The sequence below is a fragment of the Macrotis lagotis genome, chromosome 5 (assembly GCF_037893015.1).
Source record: "Macrotis lagotis isolate mMagLag1 chromosome 5, bilby.v1.9.chrom.fasta, whole genome shotgun sequence".
NCBI lineage: Eukaryota > Metazoa > Chordata > Mammalia > Peramelemorphia > Peramelidae > Macrotis > Macrotis lagotis.
Window position 1 is genome coordinate 142180877 of NC_133662.1, and position 21854 is coordinate 142202730.

At 35.2% G+C, this 21854-nt stretch overlaps 1 protein-coding gene across 5 annotated transcripts in view; it reads right to left on the minus strand.

Annotated features, from left to right (window-relative positions):
- Positions 1 to 19572, minus strand: part of VNN1 (vanin 1) — a 55820-nt gene extending 36248 nt beyond the window's left edge. For 2 of the 5 annotated variants that reach the window (XM_074187610.1, XM_074187609.1), the window contains exons 1-6: positions 19315 to 19570; positions 18838 to 18968; positions 14297 to 14489; positions 12612 to 12903; positions 10587 to 10960; positions 8736 to 8909 (exon numbers count right to left, since the gene is read on the minus strand). In XM_074187610.1, coding sequence (XP_074043711.1) covers positions 8736 to 8909; positions 10587 to 10960; positions 12612 to 12903; positions 14297 to 14489; positions 18838 to 18968; positions 19315 to 19527 — 1377 coding nt within the window. In that variant the 5' untranslated portion in view covers positions 19528 to 19570. Of the gene's footprint in view, positions 1 to 2040; positions 6295 to 8735; positions 8910 to 10586; positions 10961 to 12611; positions 12904 to 14296; positions 14490 to 18837; positions 18969 to 19314 lie in introns of those variants that run through there. The other 3 variants (XM_074187612.1, XM_074187608.1, XM_074187611.1) reach the window with 3 other exon arrangements.
- Between the last annotated feature and the right edge of the window lie 2282 nt (positions 19573 to 21854).

Here is a 21854-nt window from a genome sequence, read left to right on the forward strand (position 1 = left end):
TTCAGACACTTGACACTTACTTGGGCAAGTCTCTTAACCCTGATTGCCTCTCATCCAGTTCATTTCCAGTTGTCCTAATTCATATCTGGCCACTGGATGGCTCCAGAGAACAAAGTGAAGATGGTGATTTTGCACAGCATCTCTCACTCAACTCCAATTCATGTTCACATCTTGGCATCACCTCCTTGATGTCACTTGGTGATTCCATTAGCTCCCATGGATTTATATTATTTATGCTGATGATTCTCAAATTCTAACTTTCCTGCCCCAACTTCTCCATTGACATCTAATTAATATTTCCAACAGCTTTTTAGACATCTTAAACTGGATGTGCAGTAGATAACTTAAACCCAACATGTTTTGTATATGTACCCTGTTCCCCTCCATACTTCCTTATTTATTAACACTACCCTCCCATCCCTTAGGCTATGACCAAGAGATCACCCTGCCTTCCTCACTCTCTCTCTCACCCTCCACAGCCAAGCTGTTGCCAAGGCAAGTTACAGCATCTCTGGAATATGCCCCCCTCTTCCCCCTGCCCCAACACTGCAACCATTCTGCTGTGCAGGTCCTCATTACCGGTTTTTTGCAAGGCAAATGGGGTTAAGTAGCTTGCCCAAGGTCACACAGCTAGGTAATTATTAAGTGTCTGAGGCCAGATTTGAACCCAGGTACTCCTGACTCCAGGGCCAGTGCTCTATCCACTGTACCACCTAGCCACCCCTCCTCGTTACCTCTTGCCTGAACTATTGCAATTGATGGTGGATTGGCTGCCTCAAGTCTCTCCCCAATCTGATCCATTTTCCATTTAGGGAATTTCATTAATGGAAAGTCTGACCATGTCATTCCTCCTTGCACATCCCCTCAGTCCCCAATAAATTTCTACATTTTTCTCCATGATCAAATACAAAATTTTCTGTTATTAAAACCCTTAATAACCTAGCCCCCTCTTACCTTTCCAACTTTCTTTACTCCCCATCAAGTATTCTGGGAAACTTACTTCCTGTAGTTCTAGGAGCAAACATCCATCACTTTGTACTGGGCATTTTCTCTGGCAAACCCATCCCCAAAATGCTCTACTGTCTACTCACCTCTTAGCCTTCCCAACTAAAATCTCATCTTCAATAGGAAGTTTTTCCAACCTCTCTAATTCTAATGCCTTTTCTTATTGTTCATATGGTGCTCACTCATTTTAAGGTTATAGATAAAAAATGATATATTAATAACTATAAATGGATTAGTGGTACTGTTTATCATAAAAAAAATCTATTACTTTGAACTAGACTTGGGAGTTCATTCCATCAAACATTCTGTCAATACCCATTTACTAAGGTCCACATGTACAAAAATATTTATAGTAACAAAAAACTAGAAACAGTTTCCAGCAGTTAGAAAATGATTGAACAAATGCTGTAACAATGTAATTTTCTATTAGCAATGTGGAAAAGGATGGTTTAAGAGAAATCTAAGACTTGTCTTATTGGATGAAGAGTGGAGACATAGCAGAATAAATTCTATAACGGTAATGTCAAAGGCAAACAACTTTTAAAGACTTAACATTGATCAGTACAATATTCAACCAGATTCTAAAGGGCTGATAAAGCCTCAACTTCGGATTTAAGATGGATTCAAGAATTTAAAAACAGAATTTTTTGGATAGGTTTGCTTGATGAATGTTTTGCTACAGTGTGTTTTTTTTCTTTTTATCCTTTTTTTCCCCTCCCAGTGGGAAGGAGATGGACAATAAATGATTCGTATTTGACAGATGGACTAAAGGATTTGGTCATAAAATAATGAAACTCAGGAAGTTAAAAAGGGTTGAGAAGGTGGGATTGAGGAATTGGAAATAGAGGTGGGAGGGGGATGTGGGAGCAGGACGGGAAGGGAGGTGGGGGCCATGGCGGATGGGAATGGGAGCGAACATCAAACCACCTGACAGTGGGGTGGTGAGAAAAGAGAGAAAGCCCTGGTTTGGAAGAAAAGCCGAGACACACATCCGAAAGACCCGTTTCCCTTAGATTTTCTGAGCTATTAGTTTACCTCTCCAGGGAATTCTCCAGAAGAAAATGTGACTGCCTAGCAACAAGCTGAGCTTGACCGCTGGGGGCCTGGCAGGACAGGCACGCGGCCGGCTGTCAGCGCACGTTGGGGTTTGGCGCTCGTGTCCCGCGTGGAAACTCCAAGATCCTCCGCGAGACCTTCTACCCTCCGTTCCTCCCCACTCTATGGGAGCCAAGGCCGGGATTCGGCCAGTCAGAATGCAACTCTTGACACTCTCTCTCTCCTGCCCCGCCCCATCTGAGTCTCAGAGCCAGGATGGAAAAACTCCAGTGGATGTGCTCCTGGGGCGGCTGGTGGAACACCAGCACCGGAGTCAGGAGTTCAAATGCGCCCTTAAAAATAACTTAAAAATAAAAAAAAAGTTTTAAAGTGTTCTTGGTGACTCCCATTCATGGAACATTTTAGGTTTCAGATGGCCTTTCCCTCAGCATCCCTGAAGGAGGTGCACAGGGTTAGTTAGCATTACCTTCTAAAGGAAGAACAAGGAATCACAGGTTTAGCATTGGAAAAAAAGACCACCTCAAGGAGGTGACATCATGCAAATGAATGGGATTTAAGGGACAGAGGGCTCTGAAAAGTCACCAGTCTCACAAAGGGACCAGAGGGGCTGTCTAGTCTATGGGACTCTAGAAAAATGAAGGGATTTTCCCAAGGTCACATTTGAGGTAAAGCTCCCTTCCCTGGCCACCACTCCTTTCCTGAACATATCCATTCCTGTCAGTTCCATCTTCGGTTGTCTCTATTCTACTCTGTCCTACCCTTTCATGTGTCCCCTTGTCTGACTTTTGACAAACTATCTCTAATATTAGATTTGTATCTTTTCTCAGAAAAAAGTTTGGTTTAGACTGACCTGTAGTTTCCTTGTTATAAGGAGCTCCCAGTGGAAAAAATATCCTCTACTCATGTAGAAAAGAACCTACTCTATAAACGAACTAATCTCAGAATGTTGCTCAAAGCACTAAGAGATTAAGGGGTTTGTCCAATCTATTGGTCAGAGACTGGACTTAAATCTGACAACAGACCTGTGATTGACTAGGTCTCAATCCTCTACCCTTTTCTCCAAAATATGGTGAATATATTTTGTATTTGTATTCATTCCTCTCCCGTTCCCCCCCCCAATGCATTCCTCTTTCCCATGTTTCCATTCATATTTTGAGATTGTCATAATAGAATTATACCTCACCCCTCTGTCTAATTTGACACTTTCTAAGATATCTGGTAATAATAAAATTCTAGGTGTTTTATTCATCATCTTTCCATATTAGAAGTTAAACTTTTCATCCTTATTTAGTCACTTATAATTTCCCATTTATGTTTACCTATTATGTTTCTTTTGAATCCTGGGATTTTTGTGTACATCAAGTTTTCTACTTAGCTGATCTTTTCATAAGTAATGCCTAGATTTCAGCAAAGGTACATTCTATTCTCTTATAGGATTATATTCAGTTTTGTAGGGAGGTTATTCTTGGTTGCAGGTCAAATTTTTTGCCTTCTGAAATATCATATTCAAAGTCTCCACTCCTAAGTTATTGTTAAGTATTGTGTGATCCTTCCCATGTTTCTGGTACTTGAATTCTTTCTGACAGCTCACAGTATTTTCCTTGACCCAGGAACTCTCAACTTAAGCTATAATACTTCTGTGAGTTTTCTTTTGAGTATTACTTTCAGGATATAATTGATGAATTCTTTCCATTTCTACTTTACTCTTTGGCCCTACAACATTCAGGTAACTTTATGATTTCATGAAACATGATATTTAGGGTCTTTTATTCAATAAGGTTGGTTTGTTTTTTGCAAGGCAATGGGATTAGATGACTTACCCAAAGTCACACAGCTAGGTAATTAAGTGTCTGAAGCTGGATTTGGACTCAGGTCCTCCTGACTTCAGGGCCAATGTTCTATCCATTATGCATAAGATTTTATACATTTCTTAAATCAAGTTGTTAGTTCTCTTTATATATTTTCTTACATATCTCTCTTCTAGTTTTTAAATAATTTTTAGTTCATTCTTCAACTCTTTTAGGAATTCTTATTGGAATTCTTCAATCTGCAATTTTTTCCCTATCCCAGGAAAACTTAGGCGAGAAGACTGATCTGCTGACACTGAAAATGAGGAACTGGTCAAGAATTGGAAGCATTCAAATCCTTTAGAAAAGGGAATTAAGGTCAGGGCAAGAAACATGAGAGATCCTAGGTGACACTTGAATTAATGTGGAATGCCAGAACAGGTGCCATTTGTCAGTTCTGTGGCATTGCCCAGTTCTGGATTATGTGGATCCACCCCTACTTGAATATTGATCAATAAATAAGTTCCAGAAATGTAGCTACATGGCTATGAGCCTAGGATCATAAACAAGAGAGAGACTCACTTCTGGCATATACTCCTGCAGCTAAGCATGCACTAGAGAAATAACCAGGATAGGTTTTTTCCCCCAAACTAAAAGGCAGCAAGGTTTAATCACTCCAAACCTGCAAGAGCCTCCCAGTACTCTAATAGTTACTGAGTTCAATAGATGCTTACTGGAATTCAACCATGAGTAAGCCAACAGATGAAAACTGGGTCAGTAATTTGCAGAACTCAGACCAGAAAGAGCAGTGAACAAACCTCTTCCTGAATCACACCAATTTTGGAACATTGAAAACTTGCAAACACTCCCCCGACCTGTGAAAAGAGTATGAAAGAATTAAAAGGACAAATGCTTGGGTCAGATATCTCTCCTTCCTCCCAGAAGTATGAAATTCCTGTCATTTATATAAAGCTCACTGCCATGGGGAGGGGGAGGGAAAGGAGGGTGATAGGAACATGTGGGACTCAAAAGCTTGCAAAAAGATGAATGTTGCCAATTATCTTTGCATATAATTGGAAAAAAATAAATTATAAAAATTAAAAAATATAAAGTCCAAAGTCAAGAAGGATCCTGGAAGAATGAACAAATAACAAAAAAAGAACTCAACCATAAAAAGCTAATATGATGATAGACAAACTGAAGACATAAAAACAGAAGACAACTGGAAAATATCTACAAGCAAAGCCTCAAAGAAAATTAGATATAGCAGTTCAAAACAGATTTTCAGGATGTAATGATATTGGAAAAGAGAGGAGGAGAAGGTTCAGGCAAGAAATATTACCCAAAGAGAATATATAGGAATCAGCAGTCTTTGATGTGAAAAGCAAGGGTTAGGAAGTAAGTTAAAATTACTCCTATGTCCCATTTGGGAGCAAAATAGAATGTTTTTCATAATGGGGGAATTTTGAAGGAAAAGTTACTTTCTGGAAATGATCAGTGGTAATTTCTTAACCATGTTTCTCCTTACAAAGACTCCTGGAAGGAAGAACCTGGTATAGGTTCTGACTCTGCCATAAAAGGATGATTGTTTTGTCAGGTTTTTCCTAAAGAAATATTAGTAGAACAAAACTGAGTTCATCTCTCTTAAATTCTACCTGCAGTGGACCTGGAGAAAATCAAAGTCAATCATTTAGAGATTTCATTTAAAATGATCACAACAACATTTTAATATTAAAATGATATAAGGTTTACAAAGCATTATACATGTGTCATCAGATGAGATGACAACAACCTCATACCTAGCACATAGTAGCTGCTTAATAAAAGTTTATTGATTGATTGACTAATTGATTGGGAGTTAAGGGCTATTATTACCCTAAGTAGACTTAGGGTAAGATAGTTGAAATGATTTGTCCAAGATCCCACAGCTAGTTAAATATCTGAATAGGGAATTGAATTCATCATTGCTCATAGTAGAACCTCAATTTTAATTTAATGTGTTTAACTCTAGAATTCTAGACATATGACCCAGTAGAATCTAACAAGTTATAAATCAAGAGGTATTTCACTGAGTGCTTAATCAATAGATATTTTATTATTTAATTTCAGTTGTTTCAAAAAATGAAATGTTCTTGCCATATAAATAACAAGAAATTTACATCCAAATGGACCCAAGTAATAATGTATATGTTTGTGTATGCATACACAGGTGTGTATGACCAATTTCCTATAGTTGGGCATTGATTAGAAACCAATAGAAATTAGAATCCAAGCCATTTCCTGATTCTGCATTTTTTCCACATTGCTTCTTAAAAAGTTTGTATCAAGGATGATCACCCTGTCCTAGGCGAGGTGGGTCCCTCTCATATACTCTCCCAACTAGTGCTGACACTAAAATGGGCAATGAGACACCACCTCTGCTCTCCAGTCGACCATCACTCAAGACCTAAATAAAGAAAATAAAGACAATGGATCAATTATGACATGTTTAATTTCCAATAAAAAATTAAATTCTCTAATTGAAGAGATCTACCATAATTTCCCATCTCAGGTAACTTAATTTCAAACCAACCTGAAGAAGTCAAAGTTAATGATACTAAGGGGTAGAAATGAAGAAGGTGTTCATTTCAGAAATAGGGTACAGTCTGTGCAAAGATACATAGAGAAGATATACCTAGAATTGTAAATTGGATAGTTTGGTTCTAAGATACTGCATTCACTGAGAAGTAGGTTTGGAAAGACATACTGCACTCAGATTACACAGAGATTTAAATGTCAAGCTGGAGAGTTTAAGTTACATCATAAAAATAATGAGCCATTCACGATTTTTGAAGAAGGGAGCAACATGGTCAAACCAGTGCATCAGAAAGATTAAAAAGATGTATGGAGGATGGATGAGAGAGAGAGAGAGAGAGAGAGAGAGAGAGAGAGAGATTAGAAGCAAGATTATCAATTAGGAAAATGTTGCATTAGTTCAAGTAAATTGTGTGTTTTGGGTTAGGCCTAGTTCAGATCAGTGCTCTAACCTGGTAGTTTATATTTGATATTGCAATGAAATAAGGGAATCATAAGTCATTCAACAGTTTTACAAAATAGGAGATTTACTTCATCATATCAGGAAAAGTATAATGAATAAGGATACACCAAACTGATTCATACAAGCCAAGCTCCTTTGCCTCTGAATTGTCTCTTGTGATCTAAGTCAGGTGCCTGAAGCTTCTTATGACTGTTTTGTACTGATGTAACTAGGTTAGGTTATGATGTCATTAGCCTCACCTTAGCTAATCAAAATGCAAGAATAGTTTTAATGTCTTTTTAGGAAAAATAAATAGAAGAATATTATTCCCATCATAGGACTATGGTGATCTGAATAAAATAATAGTTATATAAGTGGCAAGAAGAGGACAGAAGTAAGAGAAATGGAGTTAGAAATGTTAAGTCTTGGAAAGTGATTGGATGTTCACCCAAGTTAATTAGAATTTTCCACACTACTAGCTAATGATTCTTTTTAACTTCTTTCATTCCTACTACATCCCCTATGGTTGTCCTGGATATCACTAATATCACCATGGTATAGATTTGTTAGACTTTATTCCTATTTCTTTTTTTTTTAGATTTTTTTTTTTGCAATGCAATGGGGTTAAGTGGCTTGCCCAAGGCCACACAGCTAGGTAATTATTAAGTGTCTGAGGCCGGATTTGAACTCAGGTACTCCTGACTCCAAGGCTAGTGCTGTATTCACTGTGCCACCTAGCCACCCCTTACTGCACCACCTAGCTGCCCCTCCCTGGTATTTCTTGATACCATTTCATTAAAAAGGAATAAAAGGGGGAAGGGGAAAAGTATTTATATAGTGATTACTATATGCCAGATACTTTATTAAGAACTTTTACAAATATTATCTCATTTAATCCTCACAGTGACCCTTCAAGTTAGGCAGTATTATTATATATATTTTTTAGTTGAGTAAACCAAGGCAAATGGAGGTTAAATGACTTTCCCTAGGACTTAGATCTGAGGCCAAAATTTGAATTCAGGTCTTTCTGACTCTAGATCCAGCTTCCTATTCACTGTGCTACCAAATTGCTCCAGTTTTTTTTTTATGATAAGTTCTGTTCCTTAACACAACTTTCATTAGAATGTGAATATTGACATTCATATAATTGTAATATGGAATAGAACAGATAAAGTGGGAAGAAAATGGGTCTGGACAAATAATAGATAAAGGAAAGCTGAACGCCAGTTCTGGGTCTATCACAACTAGATCAGAACCACTTTTAAGTCAATTAATTCCCTTTCCAAATCTGTGAAAAGAAAGGGCAGTTCTAAAGTATCTCTGAGATTTCTTGCCACCAAGTTCTTCAAATTCTATATATCTCACCAGTGTCTAATCAGGACTTTGGCTACCTCATACTATTATCCAATGCAAATAGTTTCAATGCTTTCTTTTGATTACAAGAATCATGACTTCAAAACCATGAGATATTAAATGAATGCTTAAATATAAATGCTTAAATGAAAGCAAAATGATGATTGAACAAGTTGGAATCCTATTTCCTTCTCTACACTAATCCCTTCCTGTTACTATTCTGTTCAAAGAAACACATTGGAGGCAACACGATATAATGAATGAAGTTTTAGATCTAGATTCAGGAAGAAATGAGTCTTGATACTACCTTCAGTATTGAAGAACTATTTGACCATGGGCAAGTAACCTAAACTTATCAAATCTCAGTTTCCTCACTTGTAAAATAATACCTGCTTTGCCTACCATAAGGAGTTGTTAGGAGGTTCTAATAAAAAAAGATATAAAATGCTTTACATTTTTTATAATACAGTATAGATAGCAATTATTACTATTCAGAAATATTCAAACCATTATCCTACCTCATAGTGTTGTTCAGATGCAAGTTGAGTCCCACTTAGCACTAACTGTGGGAAGACATAACTTGTATTAAATGTGCCACTGAGGGAGAATGCTTCGAATTTAGTGAAAGCTGATCCAACTGGCTCACCACAGGTTTTTAAGTCAGTTGTTTGGCACTTCACTAATGTGCATATCTGGGTAATAAAAGATAAAAATGTCAGGGAATAAAATGAAAACGAAAAGGCAGATCTCTAATTTTAATCAGCTCTTTTCCTCAGACATCTTGGTAGTGCAAGTGATGCTAGAGGTCTTTCTGGCAAACTATAATGTCTTGACTTTGGAATAGTACTAACCTAGGAAGAGAATGAGTTTTTCAAAAGTTAGGGGGCTTTAGTTATATAGAAAGTCATATTATAAACAAATTAGAGAAGCAGAGAAGAAAAATATCAGAACTAGTTTAGGACTAGATAATGGATAGAAAGGAGCATAGAAAGCAAACAGATACTTCTGGCTAGATAAAGTTGAAAAGTTTTTGTCCAAACAAAGCCAATGCAGTTTAAATCAGAAGAAAAAAAAACATTAAGTAGGGGTGAGGGTGGAAGGGGAATTCTTGCAGTAAATTTTTTCTGAAGAAAGTCTCCTACCCAAGATTCATAAGGAACTGATTCAAATATATCTATGAATGACAGCCATTACCCAATAGATAAATGGTCAAATGCAATTTTCAAAGGAAAACATTCAAGATATCAAGAAGGATTTAAATATGCTTCAAATAACTAATAATTAGAGAAATGTAGATTAAACAATTCACACCTATCATGTTTTAAAAAAAAGTAATTATGTAAAGGTTCATTGGAGCTATAAGTTGATCTATTTTGGAAAGCTATTTGGAACTCTGCAACAAAACTCATCAACTTATGTAAACTCTTGACCTAGTAATACTATGACAAGACCTATGCCTCAATGAGATCAAAGAAAATAAAAAAGGACCACTATGTACAAAAATATTTATTTCTTAATATGAAGACTAGAAACAAAAGGGATTCTATCAATTGGGGAATGACTGGACAAAGTATGGTATATGAATCTAATAATATCATATCATAAGAAATGATAAAATAAATCATTTCAGAGAAAACTTGAAAAATATAAATAACTGCCACACAACAGAGTAAAGGAAGCAGAATTTTGCAAGAAAATTTTCCTCTAACAAAAATACTGCAAAGACAATTGACTTTACAAAACTTAAGGGCTCTAATTATTCAAGTAGTGGAATCATTATAATTCCAGAAAATCAGTTATGAAACATATTACCCACCTCCTGACAGAAGGATGATGGAATCAAGGTGAAGAATGAGACACATATTCCTGGAATTGGTAAATGTGTCAATTTGTTTTGCTTGACTATGCTTATTTGCATTATGATTTTCTTTGTTTCTTTGGGGAACAGAAGGGGATTGAGAAAGATGCTATCAATAATGTTGCCCAAAATAAAACAAAGAAAAGGAAACACAAGTGAATCATTGAAACTTTTTTAAATGAACAAAAGAGAACTAAAGGAATTTCAGAAGAAAACAGATAAGCAGGATAGTTTTGAGACTTACATGTTGACTTTATTAGATATTTTAAAAAGAAAAGTAAAATGTTTATAATAGAAACAGTTTCATATACTGTTATTCTACTTTGTGTGTGGAAATTTTGTCTTTTGTTCACTAAATTAGAATTAAAAATAAAATATAATTTAAATTAATAAAAATTACTGTAGTCAATTCAATCCAACACACTTTTTAAAATATGTGATATGTTTTATAGAATGAAGACACTCTAGTCAAAACAAAATCCACTCTGAATATTCTTAAAAGCAATATTACCTGTATATAAAATTGTCCTTCAATGGTGTGAAGGCCATCAAAAGCCCCTAATACATAGACTTCATCAGTTCTTTTCTCTGACATCTTGTAGCTCAAATGACAGCAGAGGTCTTTCTGGCAAACAGTGTAATTTCCTTCATTTTTAGTAAGTTCAGTGAAGGTAAACTCATCAAAATAGATTCTTCCAGGGAAGTCTGGCTGATCAGAAGAAAATGGTCTTACACTTTTAGCATAGGCATTCCAATCTACCACTGCAGGGTAGTTGGAAGCAAGTCGGGGCCGTGATTTCAGTTCTGAAAGCAATAGTTGGCCACTTTCTGTTTCCATGTCATAGTGATAAACTTTAACTGCCTCTGGTGCATAGATTCCACTCCCTTAAGAAAACAGAGCACATTTTTATTAAAATAAATAACTAAAATAAAACTTGGTTTCAGTCTTATTTTTTAAATTGTCACAAATTTAATTGCCACAAAATATCTCCCAGTTATCTTAAGGAATGAAATTTAAAAAATTTTATATCATTATATTATTAAATAATTCATTACATTACATGGAAAGAGTACTGGTCTTATGATCAGAAGAGGGTTTTGGACCAGCATTAACACCAACTATACAGCCTTGGGCAAATCACTTAACCTGAGTGTATACTTCTTCCTCTATAAAATACTCTACTAATCATATTACCATTAGTATTACTACTAACTGCTATTATTAATGAGTTGATATTTGTCTAACTCTTTAAAGTTAGCAAAGTGTTTGAATAACATTTTCTTATTTGGGTTGTTAGGAATATAGCATGACCTTCCCAGGGTGAGATATCTCTCTGCCAGTGCACATCACAACCTGTGACTGAATAGAGAAGTCCTAAGAAAATGCTTAAAACACATTAGGGTTAAATGACTTGTCAAGGGTCACACAGCAGTGTGGAAAGCACTTTGTAGATTTAAGCACTTTATATATTTAAAGCACTATAGAAGTATGAGTTATTAGAAACAAGAAAAAGAAACAGGATCAGTATAGGGTGAAAATTCTTTTGAGAAAATTCTATTTATAATACCATTTTATGGTATGTTTGTTATCCAAGGACCAATCTAACCAGATAAAGAATGACAACATCAGAAGTTTGGTGCTAAGATGGCACATTATTCAACTGAAATTGCTTGTGAATGAATGAATGAATGAATGAGTGAAAGAACGAATGAAGCATTTACTGAATACCTATTATGTATAAAACACTATACTAAATACTGGAAAATAAAAATAGAAACATAAAACTCCCTGATCTCAGAGAAATTGCATGTAATGGAAACAATACATATGGAAGGTCTGAGGATTACAATATACATGAAAGTTGCTATTTACATTAGGAAAAAGGTACAATTACATTGATAAAGCCACAAATCCTTAAGAATTGGAATAATATAAAAAGAAGAATGAGTTCTTTTATTTATATATCATTTTATGATTATTAAGCACTAGAACATCTGTCAATGAATCTATACAATATCTTAGGATAGGAACTAGCACAGATCTTCATTTTCCTAAATGCAGAAAGTAAGGCTTAATAGGTTGACTCTAAGTTTATATTAATAGTTAATGGTAGAGCTGGAACTCATTCCTGACCAGAGCATTCCCCATTTCCAGCCAGAGCCTTCCCCATTCCTCTTGAACCCATCATACAGTATTAGAATACAGTACTAGTATACAGTATTATAGTATACAGTATTAGTATACAATATTAATATTATCTTGATAACTTGCTGGTTATTCAAATGATAGCTTAAGTTAAAAAGTTTAAGCAAAAGACTAGAAAATAATATAACATGAAAATAATACTAGCTATTTTATGGTTTTGAACAAATTGTTCAATTTCTATGAGTTTAAATTTCCTCATTTGATGGAGAATCTTTCACTGCCTAAGCATAAATTGTTATAATGTATAAATGCTATAATTAGTAAAGTTAGCAAGTCTGAAAATCTAATGGTTGAGTATTAGGGAATGAAATAAGAAAGATCTTAAATTACCTGTCATGTGCATTTTGGTGTGGTGAATATTCGCTGAAAGGAAATTGACTCTCATAGACCTAGCCCAGGATGAATGAAATGGAACAGCTGATAAGAGGGGCAGAGTGTTAAACCAAGCTGTGGGGAATACTATGCTATCCACTTGGAATTTATCCACCACGATTACAGCAGGATCATAAGAGAATATGTCAAAGCAGGTGAAAATGCCAAACTTTCCAAAGGGTGTATCAAAGGTCACATGTTGTGAATCTTTTGGGAAGTTGAACTGAATTTCAGGTTCAAAGAGATTGTACTATTAATGAAAGGGAGAGAAAAAAACAATTAGAAATAATTCAGAAAATATGTATGAGTTTATTATCATATGAATGTTCCCTTCATACATGAGTCAAGAGAATTACATAAAGTTGGTACACTAATAAGAGGAGATTTTACATGATATTTCACCTGCCTATATGAATTTCAGCATTTCTACCTTTATCTCTTGTATAAGTATTTCTTCCTATATTTCTAGTATAAGTCCCCTTTATTCCATTCACACTGCCACCACTAAGGTAAAGGCTCTCATCACTTTACTTCTGGATTATAGCAGTAGCTTTCTGGTTAGTCTCCCTGCCTTAATTGCATCCTTATTTCAACCCACCCTCTCCCCAACTGCCAAAGTAAGTATAGGTCTGACAACATCATTCCTCTTCAAATTTGTCCAGGTTCAAATCTTGAATTTCATTACTCTCCACTCCAGTAACTGAGGTTAGGCAATTAGGCCTTTGGTACAGTATGCTAAAGATTAGAGGATGATGACTGTATTTACAATCCTACAGAAGCATAGAAACCACTGAATTTAATACAGAATTAGCAGGAATTATTACTTAAAAATAGTAAGTGACCAGATTACATGACTCTTCCTCCTCTTTACTCAAAATCTAAAATTAGAATGGTCTTCTTGTGTCTTAGGGTCTTTGTCCTCTAATTCCCAATTGAATTTGTGTTCAAAATTGATTTGACCATGTTTTCATGCTGATTTTCCCAGGTTTTTATGGAGTTTGCATCAAGCTGGCAAGGAAAATGATAGTTAGAATTCCATAAAGCTAACTAGTTCCCATTACTCCTTGTATCTTCTCATTATAAAGCACTGCTTATTAAATGAAGCATGAAATATTATTAATATTAGTGTGTTGCTATGCTTATGCAAATCAGAAAGTCAACATTGACAGTCAAACAGATTAGTTTCAGTCAATAAATCTTTCTTTTAATCAATATCTGAGATTTTATATACATATATGTATGTATGTATATCTGTATCTATACATACATATATATTACACATTCTGAATAATGCAGATATTATCTTATTTTCACTTTGGATTATATTGTTTTAAAGCTGTGAGACAATTTCTGCTAATGTGCTATCCTTATCAGTTGATTGACAAAAAAGTGAAGTGACTGACTGGACAATCAATTGGAGGTTATGCTAAGGAGTGCAGTAATTCTACTTCCTTTCTGTAAGTTACCAAAAAATTCATAAATTCTATTATTAAAACCAATTTAAGTATCTTCCAGATCCTTTCTTATCAATGCTGAGTCCTTATATAATGCCATAGAGAGAGTTTAATCTTCTCTTTCAAATAAGGAATTGAACCAGTAAGAAGTGAATGTTATTTATTTTACTGTACAAAATTACTCCTCACCTTATGGTATCGAGCCACCAGTTTCCCCTCTGAATCAAATACCACATTAGTATTGTATTGGTAACGACCATCTGGTGGGCACTTGGAGTCACTGGTATCACATTCTTTCTTGTCTCCCATATTTGCCACCACATAGATAGAGTTCTCTCTTGCCAAACAGCTGAGTCTTTTTTGTACTGGTGTGCGGCCAAATCTAGTTCAAGTTTAAATTCAACAGGTATTTCTATAGTTAAGTGTTTTGCTGATGTTATAAATAAAGATATTATTCTTAACAACCAAAGTTAGTGGAGAAAGTGACAGAAAATGAATCACTTAAGCTCTCTTAGAGCCTCCCTTTCTAAATCCATGATAATATGAGCACATTTAAAGGCTCTTATTGATACCTTTCCATTAACCATAGCCTAATAACCTGAGAGAGACACTTTGGAGTGTAGTCAGGAATAATTGAAATGAAATGTGTCTCTTTAGGTGAAAAGGTATCCAACATTTTCATTTTCTATGAACCTTGCAGGTAACCTAAGGTAGGATCTGGAATTTCAGCTATAATACAAAATTTAAAGTGCTTTTTAATTCCCAAATAATTTGTTCAAAACCTGTAAATCAAATATGTACCATATACTATAGGTTACAAAGCCAGAAAACAGAATGAATGGTACAACATAACCACCATTACTAATGTCTTATATTCTAGTGAGAGCAGTAGATTGGAAACCCAGAGACTTGAATTCTACTCCTAGATTTATCACAGAATAGATGAATTATGTTGGTCCAACTCAATTGTTCTTGTTCTGATTCGTTTTGTGCTGCTCTAAGAATTTAATATCTAGCAAAATAGCCCCATATCATCCATCCTAATTATGACCTCAATTCTTTTGAAAATCAATAAGCTATGAATCTGAGAGATAAAGGGGACCTCAGAGAGCACATGATCCAATCTCTTGAACAGTCATCACTTCTATAACACCTAATAACTGATCATCCAATTTGAAGATCTCCAATTAGGTACAACCTACTCCCTCATGTTGCAACTCATTCCATTTTTCAAGAATTCTAATTGTTTGGAAGTCTTTTCCAACATCCATCCTGAACCTGCACGTTCACATCTTTTACTTGCTCCCAATTCTGCCCTCTGGTCCAAAGATAATTTAATAACTCTTTTCCATGTGACAGAGCTTCAGAAATTTAAAGGCAACTGTCATGTGCCCCCTAAGTCTTTTTTTTCCCTCCCTAGTCATGAGCCCCTCCCTTCTTGTAATATAAGAGAACATTAGATTTTTTTGGTGCTGTCCATCTCAATAATGATTGCTTCAAAGCTTGTAATTCATTAAATCTCCCAGATTTTACTTCAGCAAAGTTTCTTTATTCCATCTTATACTTATGAAGTTGATTTTTTAACCCCTAATGCAAAGCTTTAGCTAATCTTCATTAAATTCCATGTCATATTTACTGATTTGTTTGTTTATAATAAAAATATTTTTAAAACTAATCTTAATATATTCATCCCAACAATATAATCTGTCAAGATATTTTGTATCCTGACAATAAAATAGCTATATCTCCCAGTTTTATACCATCTGAATGATATCATTCTATCTATGACTTTATACAAGTCATTGATAAAAGTATAAAACAGAACAGGGTTAAGTACATGTCCAGGATGTGCTACTTTTGGACTTTCTGATATTTCTATGACTTTCCCTCCCCCTGTGATCTTTTCAGCTTTTTTTCCCACATATTGTTTCTCTCCATTAGATTGTAAGCACCTTGACAGCAGGGATTGTCTTTCTTTTTTCATATTTTTATTCCCACCCCTTAATACAGTACTTAGTATATAGTTGGTATTTAATAAATGTCTATCAATTGTTGGCTATTGATATATACTGAGAAATATTATAAAGATCTTTTTTCAACTACTTTTCAAACTACTGTTTGAGTCTAGCTATTCATTCAGTTTCAAATTCATCTAGAACTCTTTAATCCACATCTGTCTATCCTTCCACCAAAATTGCTTTGTCAAACTCTTTGCTAAAATCATTGTAAACTATATTTAGAGTACTTTCCCAGTCAATCTGTGTAGTAAAAAAAAAAAAAAGGATAATAAGAAAATTCTAGTAGAACCTGCTCTTCATGAAACTCTTTGCAATTGCTGTTTCCTTCTCTGGACCATCAGACCATAATAGATTTGAGGCTGAAAGGGAAGTTGAATGTTGCCCCACCGGGCCTCTGCACACCCCTCCCCCCACCCCAGCCCAAGTTTCATTTCCTCATTTTACAAATGAGAATCTAAATCGCAAAGAGGGCTAGAGACTTTCCTATAGCAAGTAAGTATCTGAGACAGGATTGGAACCCAGATTTTTCTGACTCAAAGTCCCAAACTCTATAAACTAGTTTGCCTTACACTTCTTGGCAGATATATTGAAGAGGGGAGTCTTGAAGAAATCATTGATTTCTCTCTAATTCTGAAATTCTTCTTTATCCTTCTTGAGTCGTCTGTTTTAAAGATAATTAGTAGATTTAGAATGGGAAGAGACCTTCACACCTACCCTCATTCGTTTTGCAGATGAGAAAACAATTCAGAGAATTTAAGTGACATGCTGAAAAACCCTTAAGTAGTCAAGGTTAAGGTCAAAATTTGAACTTTAGCATTTTTCCCCCCAAGCTACCTTTAAATTCTTCTTCTTTGGACACTATTTTCACTATTTTCTCAATAGAAATTAAGAAGAGTTGCATAGTATTCTTTCCACAGTAATTCTCTTTTATAGTGCAGTCCTTTAGTAAATCTCCCTCCTACCTTCCTTTTTCAGACTAAATAATACACAGAATAATGTAGCAAGAGAAATGGATCTTGAGTTAGAAGACTTGGGTTCATATCCTGACTCTAACTTACTTGAATGTGTCCTTGGAAAATTCAATTTTTTCTCTTCAGACCTTCAATTTTCTCATCTATTAAATGGTGCTTACCTTACAAGTTTGTTTCGATGGTCTAATAAAATAAGTAAATTCCTTGTAACTATAAGTTATATATCTGTAAATGATTATCAGCAGTGTCATATAGTTGTATCAGTTTTCTGAGTTATCGATTCAGGGAAATGAGAAAAATTCAGAAACAGGAGTCCTTCTGAATCATGGCCAAAGTATACAACAAATATTCTCTGCCCTGAGAAAGAGTCCAAAAATCAGATAACAAAATACTTGCAACATCCAGTGTGTTTTGTTCGGAGACATTTAGGATTATGCAACTTTCAGTGAATCTTTCTCCTGTTAGTAATTCTAGATTTTGATTTCCAGGATACAGTGAGTACTAATTGCCCAAAATCACACAGCTAAGTAGGTTTAAGTGTCTGAAGCTGAAGTTGAACCCAAGTCCTCCTGACTCCAGAGTCAGTGCTCTAGCCACTGCACCTAGCTGCTCCAAAAGTATGTATTTTTAACATTAAAATAATCAAGAACCAAATATAGCCAGATATACTCAAGGAACTTTGTATTTTAAAGACTCATTTGCATCAGTGTGGTTTTTAGAAATAGTTATGTAACAACTTTGTTTCTAATAAATTTTGGTCTTGAATAAAGTATTCATTGTAAAAGTAGAAAATTCTTTCACTTTGTGTGTGTGTGTGTGTGTGTGTGTGTGTGTGTGTGTGTGTGAGAGAGAGAGAGAGAGAGAGAGAGAGAGAGAGAGAGAGAGAGAGTGAAAGAGAGAGACATTCCTCTGTAAAAGATAATATGCCAACTAACCTGTCTGATTTCTTAAACTCCTATCCTAGAGAGCATTGCTATGGAGGTGAAAGATTCAAGCAGAAGCTATTCCAGACTTCAACAAAAGTTATATCTTTTGCACTTGGCTTTCAAGATCAATTTTTTTTTTGGTGAATGCTGAGAGAACATAGGGAGTGCAATATCTTGTTATCCAGGTATTCCAGGTTTTGCATATTTTAAAGTTCATTTTTGTGGAAGTTTGGAACTATTGTTTCATTGGTGAAGTGAATCAATGATAGTTGTGGAGTCCACTGGTATAGACCCCAGCAACTCAATTCATCTTCTGCTCAAAGTTAGGGAACTGCCTGGGGACTTGGGACTGGATGAGAGTCAATAGGGTTAAGTGGTCCATGGGCATTCTGTTAGTATGTGTCAGCAATAGGATAAAACCAAGTCTTCCTGATTCCTTCCTGTTTGTATGCCATACTTTCTATCATTTATTATTCATTATATATATAAAAATTATGGAATGGCCCTGGACCAGTGATTACTGTAGTATAAAGAACTATATAATGAAAAACCCCCTCTACTGGTACAGATTGGTATCTCCTTTGCAATTTACAGTATAGTTGCCTGGGGAAAGAGGTTCAAGGACTGGATCAGAGTCACATAGTCAGTTAAAGGTCAGAGGCAAGACTTAAAGTCAGGTCTTCCAGTATACAGAGGTAATAAATTTTACATTTATTTTATATGTATGATAAATTTTAAATAATAAACTTTAAAGTTACTGTATATTTTACAGGATCATATCTTCTTTGTTTAGATATTAATAATAATTCAAATACCTGTTTGGTTCAGTACATGGAATCCAGTTCACTTGAGGGTCTGGGATGTCTTCAAGGTAGGGGTAAATGGTTTCTCTTGTGAAAGTCCAGCCATAAATTCCATCTTCAGGAGTCACGATGATTTGTGCACCCTACTCAAAAGAAAAGGCAGAGACCTAGAGAGCTGATGATTTGCTCAAGGTTCAATAGATAATTAATCAGAGAGCTAAAATCCAATTCTCAAGGATCTTAGCTAGGCTCTAATCTGCCTGAAGATCATGGGATCACTGTAAAACTATAAGGAAACTTGGAGATCATTTGATCCAACTTTCTCAAAAACCCAGAATAGTTTCAAATACATTTAATGACTTTCCCAGGGATAGAAGCAGGATTTTAACCCATCCGTCTGATTCTGAGTTCAACATTTCTTCTATCCCTACCACATCAGGTGAAAATTAAAGCAGTTTCTCAATATGAACAAAAGCACACAGTCCTTACCTTTTCAGCTGCCAATTTAATTGCTTTCTCCAAAACATCTAGGTTCTTATTCATCAACATCAGGGCATCTTCCTGGGAAACGGGTGTTATTGTCATATTTGACTGTATTACAGCATGTTCATATACAGCAGCTATGAATGTATCTGCAGCACCAATTCTGAGGACACAGCCTGCCAAAACTGCCACACAAATGGGCAACCAGGAAGTAACCATGGCTGGGGTTAAGTATCTCTGAATTAGAGAGTGTGAACAAGAGAGTATTTATACATAGGGGAATAGCTACATAATGTGTCATTATCAGCTGGTGGGTATGTCAGTAAATATATTATGTAATCAACATTGAGAAAGAAAATTGTGCAAGGCAACTGTTAAATCAAACAAGCCCAAACAAGAAATAGAGTACATTATAAATTGCAAAACTGATTATTTTGACTATATTAAATTTAAAAGTTAATGCAGCCAAGATTAGAAGGAAAACAGAAAGCAGGGAAACAATTTTCATAGCTAGGGGTTCTGATAAAGGTCTCATTTCTAAAATGTATAGAGAATTGAATCAAATTTATAAGTTTACAAGTCATTCTCCAATTGATAAATGGTCAAATGGTATGAACAGTTTTCAAATGAAGAAATTAAAGCTATAAAGAATCACATGAAAAAATGCTTCAAAGGGCAGTTATCTCAGTGGATAGGGCACCAGCCCTGGAGTCAGGAGGACCTGAGTTCAAATTCGAGCTCAGACACTTAGCTGTATGACCTTGGGCAAGTCACTTAATTCCATTGCCTTGCCAAGGAAGGAAGGAAGGAAGGAAGGAAGGAAGGAAGGAAGGAAGGAAGGAAGGAAGGAAGGAAGGAAGGAAGGAAGGAAGGAAGGAAAGAAAAATGTTCCAAATCATTATTGATAGAGAAATGAAAATTAACAGCTATGAGGTATCACCTTACATCTGATTGGCTAAGATGACAAAAAGGAAAAATGATCAATGTAGAGAGGCAGTGAGAAGATTAGTACATTAATGTATTGTTGATGGAATTGTGAACTAATCCAAGCATTCTGGAAAGCAATCTGGACCTATGCCCAAAAAGTAATAAAACTGATCATAACCTTTGATCCAGCAATATCAATACAAGGCCTATATCCAAAAAAACCATTAAAAATGGGAAAATCCCAAAAGTCCAAAAATATTTACAATAGCTCTTTTTGTAGTGGCAAGGATTTAGAAATTGAGGGTATGCCTATCAATTGGAAAATGGCTGAACAAGTTATGGTATATGGATGCTATGGAGTACTATTGTTCTATAAGAAATTGTGAATGGTTGGACTTTAGAGAAGCAGGAAAAGAATTGCATGAGAACCTGAGTTCAAATTTGACCTCAGACATTTAATAATTACCTAGTTATGTGACCTTGGGCAAGTCATTTAATTCCATTACCTTGCAAAAAAAATTAAAAAAAATTTTAAAAGAATTACATGAATTAATGCTGAGCAAAGGGAGCAGAACCAAGAGAACACTGTATTCATTAACAACAGCTTTGTGAATTAATCAACTAAGATGACTACAACTCCTCCCGGCAGTTCAGAGACCTAGAACAATCCTGGTCCACTTTTTATGGACAATGCTTTCCACATCCAGAGGGAAGAACAAAAACAACTACAGAATCTGAATGGATACTATGTTTACTTTTTTAAAACTGCTCTTATGTTTTTTCTTCCTGTCCCTTGGTTTTCTTTCTTTTCCCTTAGCCCGAATTCCTCATAGACAAAATGATCAAGATGTAAACATGTTAGACACAAGACTAAATAGACAACTTTTACCAAATTGCTTTCTGTCTAGGGGAGGGGGGCCTGGGAAGAAAGGATGGTAGAAATATGTCTAATTTATAAATATGCAAATGGATGGAAGTTGAAAAACTTCCAAAACATGTAAATGAAAACCAAAATATCAATTAAAAAGCAGGAAAATTGAATTGTAGGCATAATATTTTTGGAATCTCAAATCAGATCTCTTAAAGGGGAAGTAATGAAGCCAAAAAACACTGTTTTATTAAGTTCTATTAAAAATAATATAGTATTTTCCTAGTAAATTATTATTTATCTACTCTCCCTTCTGTCCCATTCCCCTTGTTGCTAGTATTTTTCATTCTAAGATCACCTTGTATTCATCTGTTAATTATATATTTTTGTCAAGAGGCCACAGAGCAGTCCTTAAGAATTGCTCAGAGAATCACTGAAATAATTTAGGAAGCTTACATCCAGAACTGTGATGATATGTGACTGAAATGCTTGGATAAATAATAATACTTATGTATACAATAAGTAATTAGTCTGGGTATGCTAGCCACAAGATAATTGTAATTGATTGGCAATGGCTGTTTAGATTGACTAGAGATATAAACCAAAGGCATTATTTGGCCTATTCTCTATTTCTTGGTTTGATTTCTCTTCTATTTGATGTCTATTAACTCTTTCCTATTACTGGTGTCTGGTGAGAGATGAGAGATAATTTTGTGAGGGAGAGCTCTAACTAAGGATAACATGTGCCTAC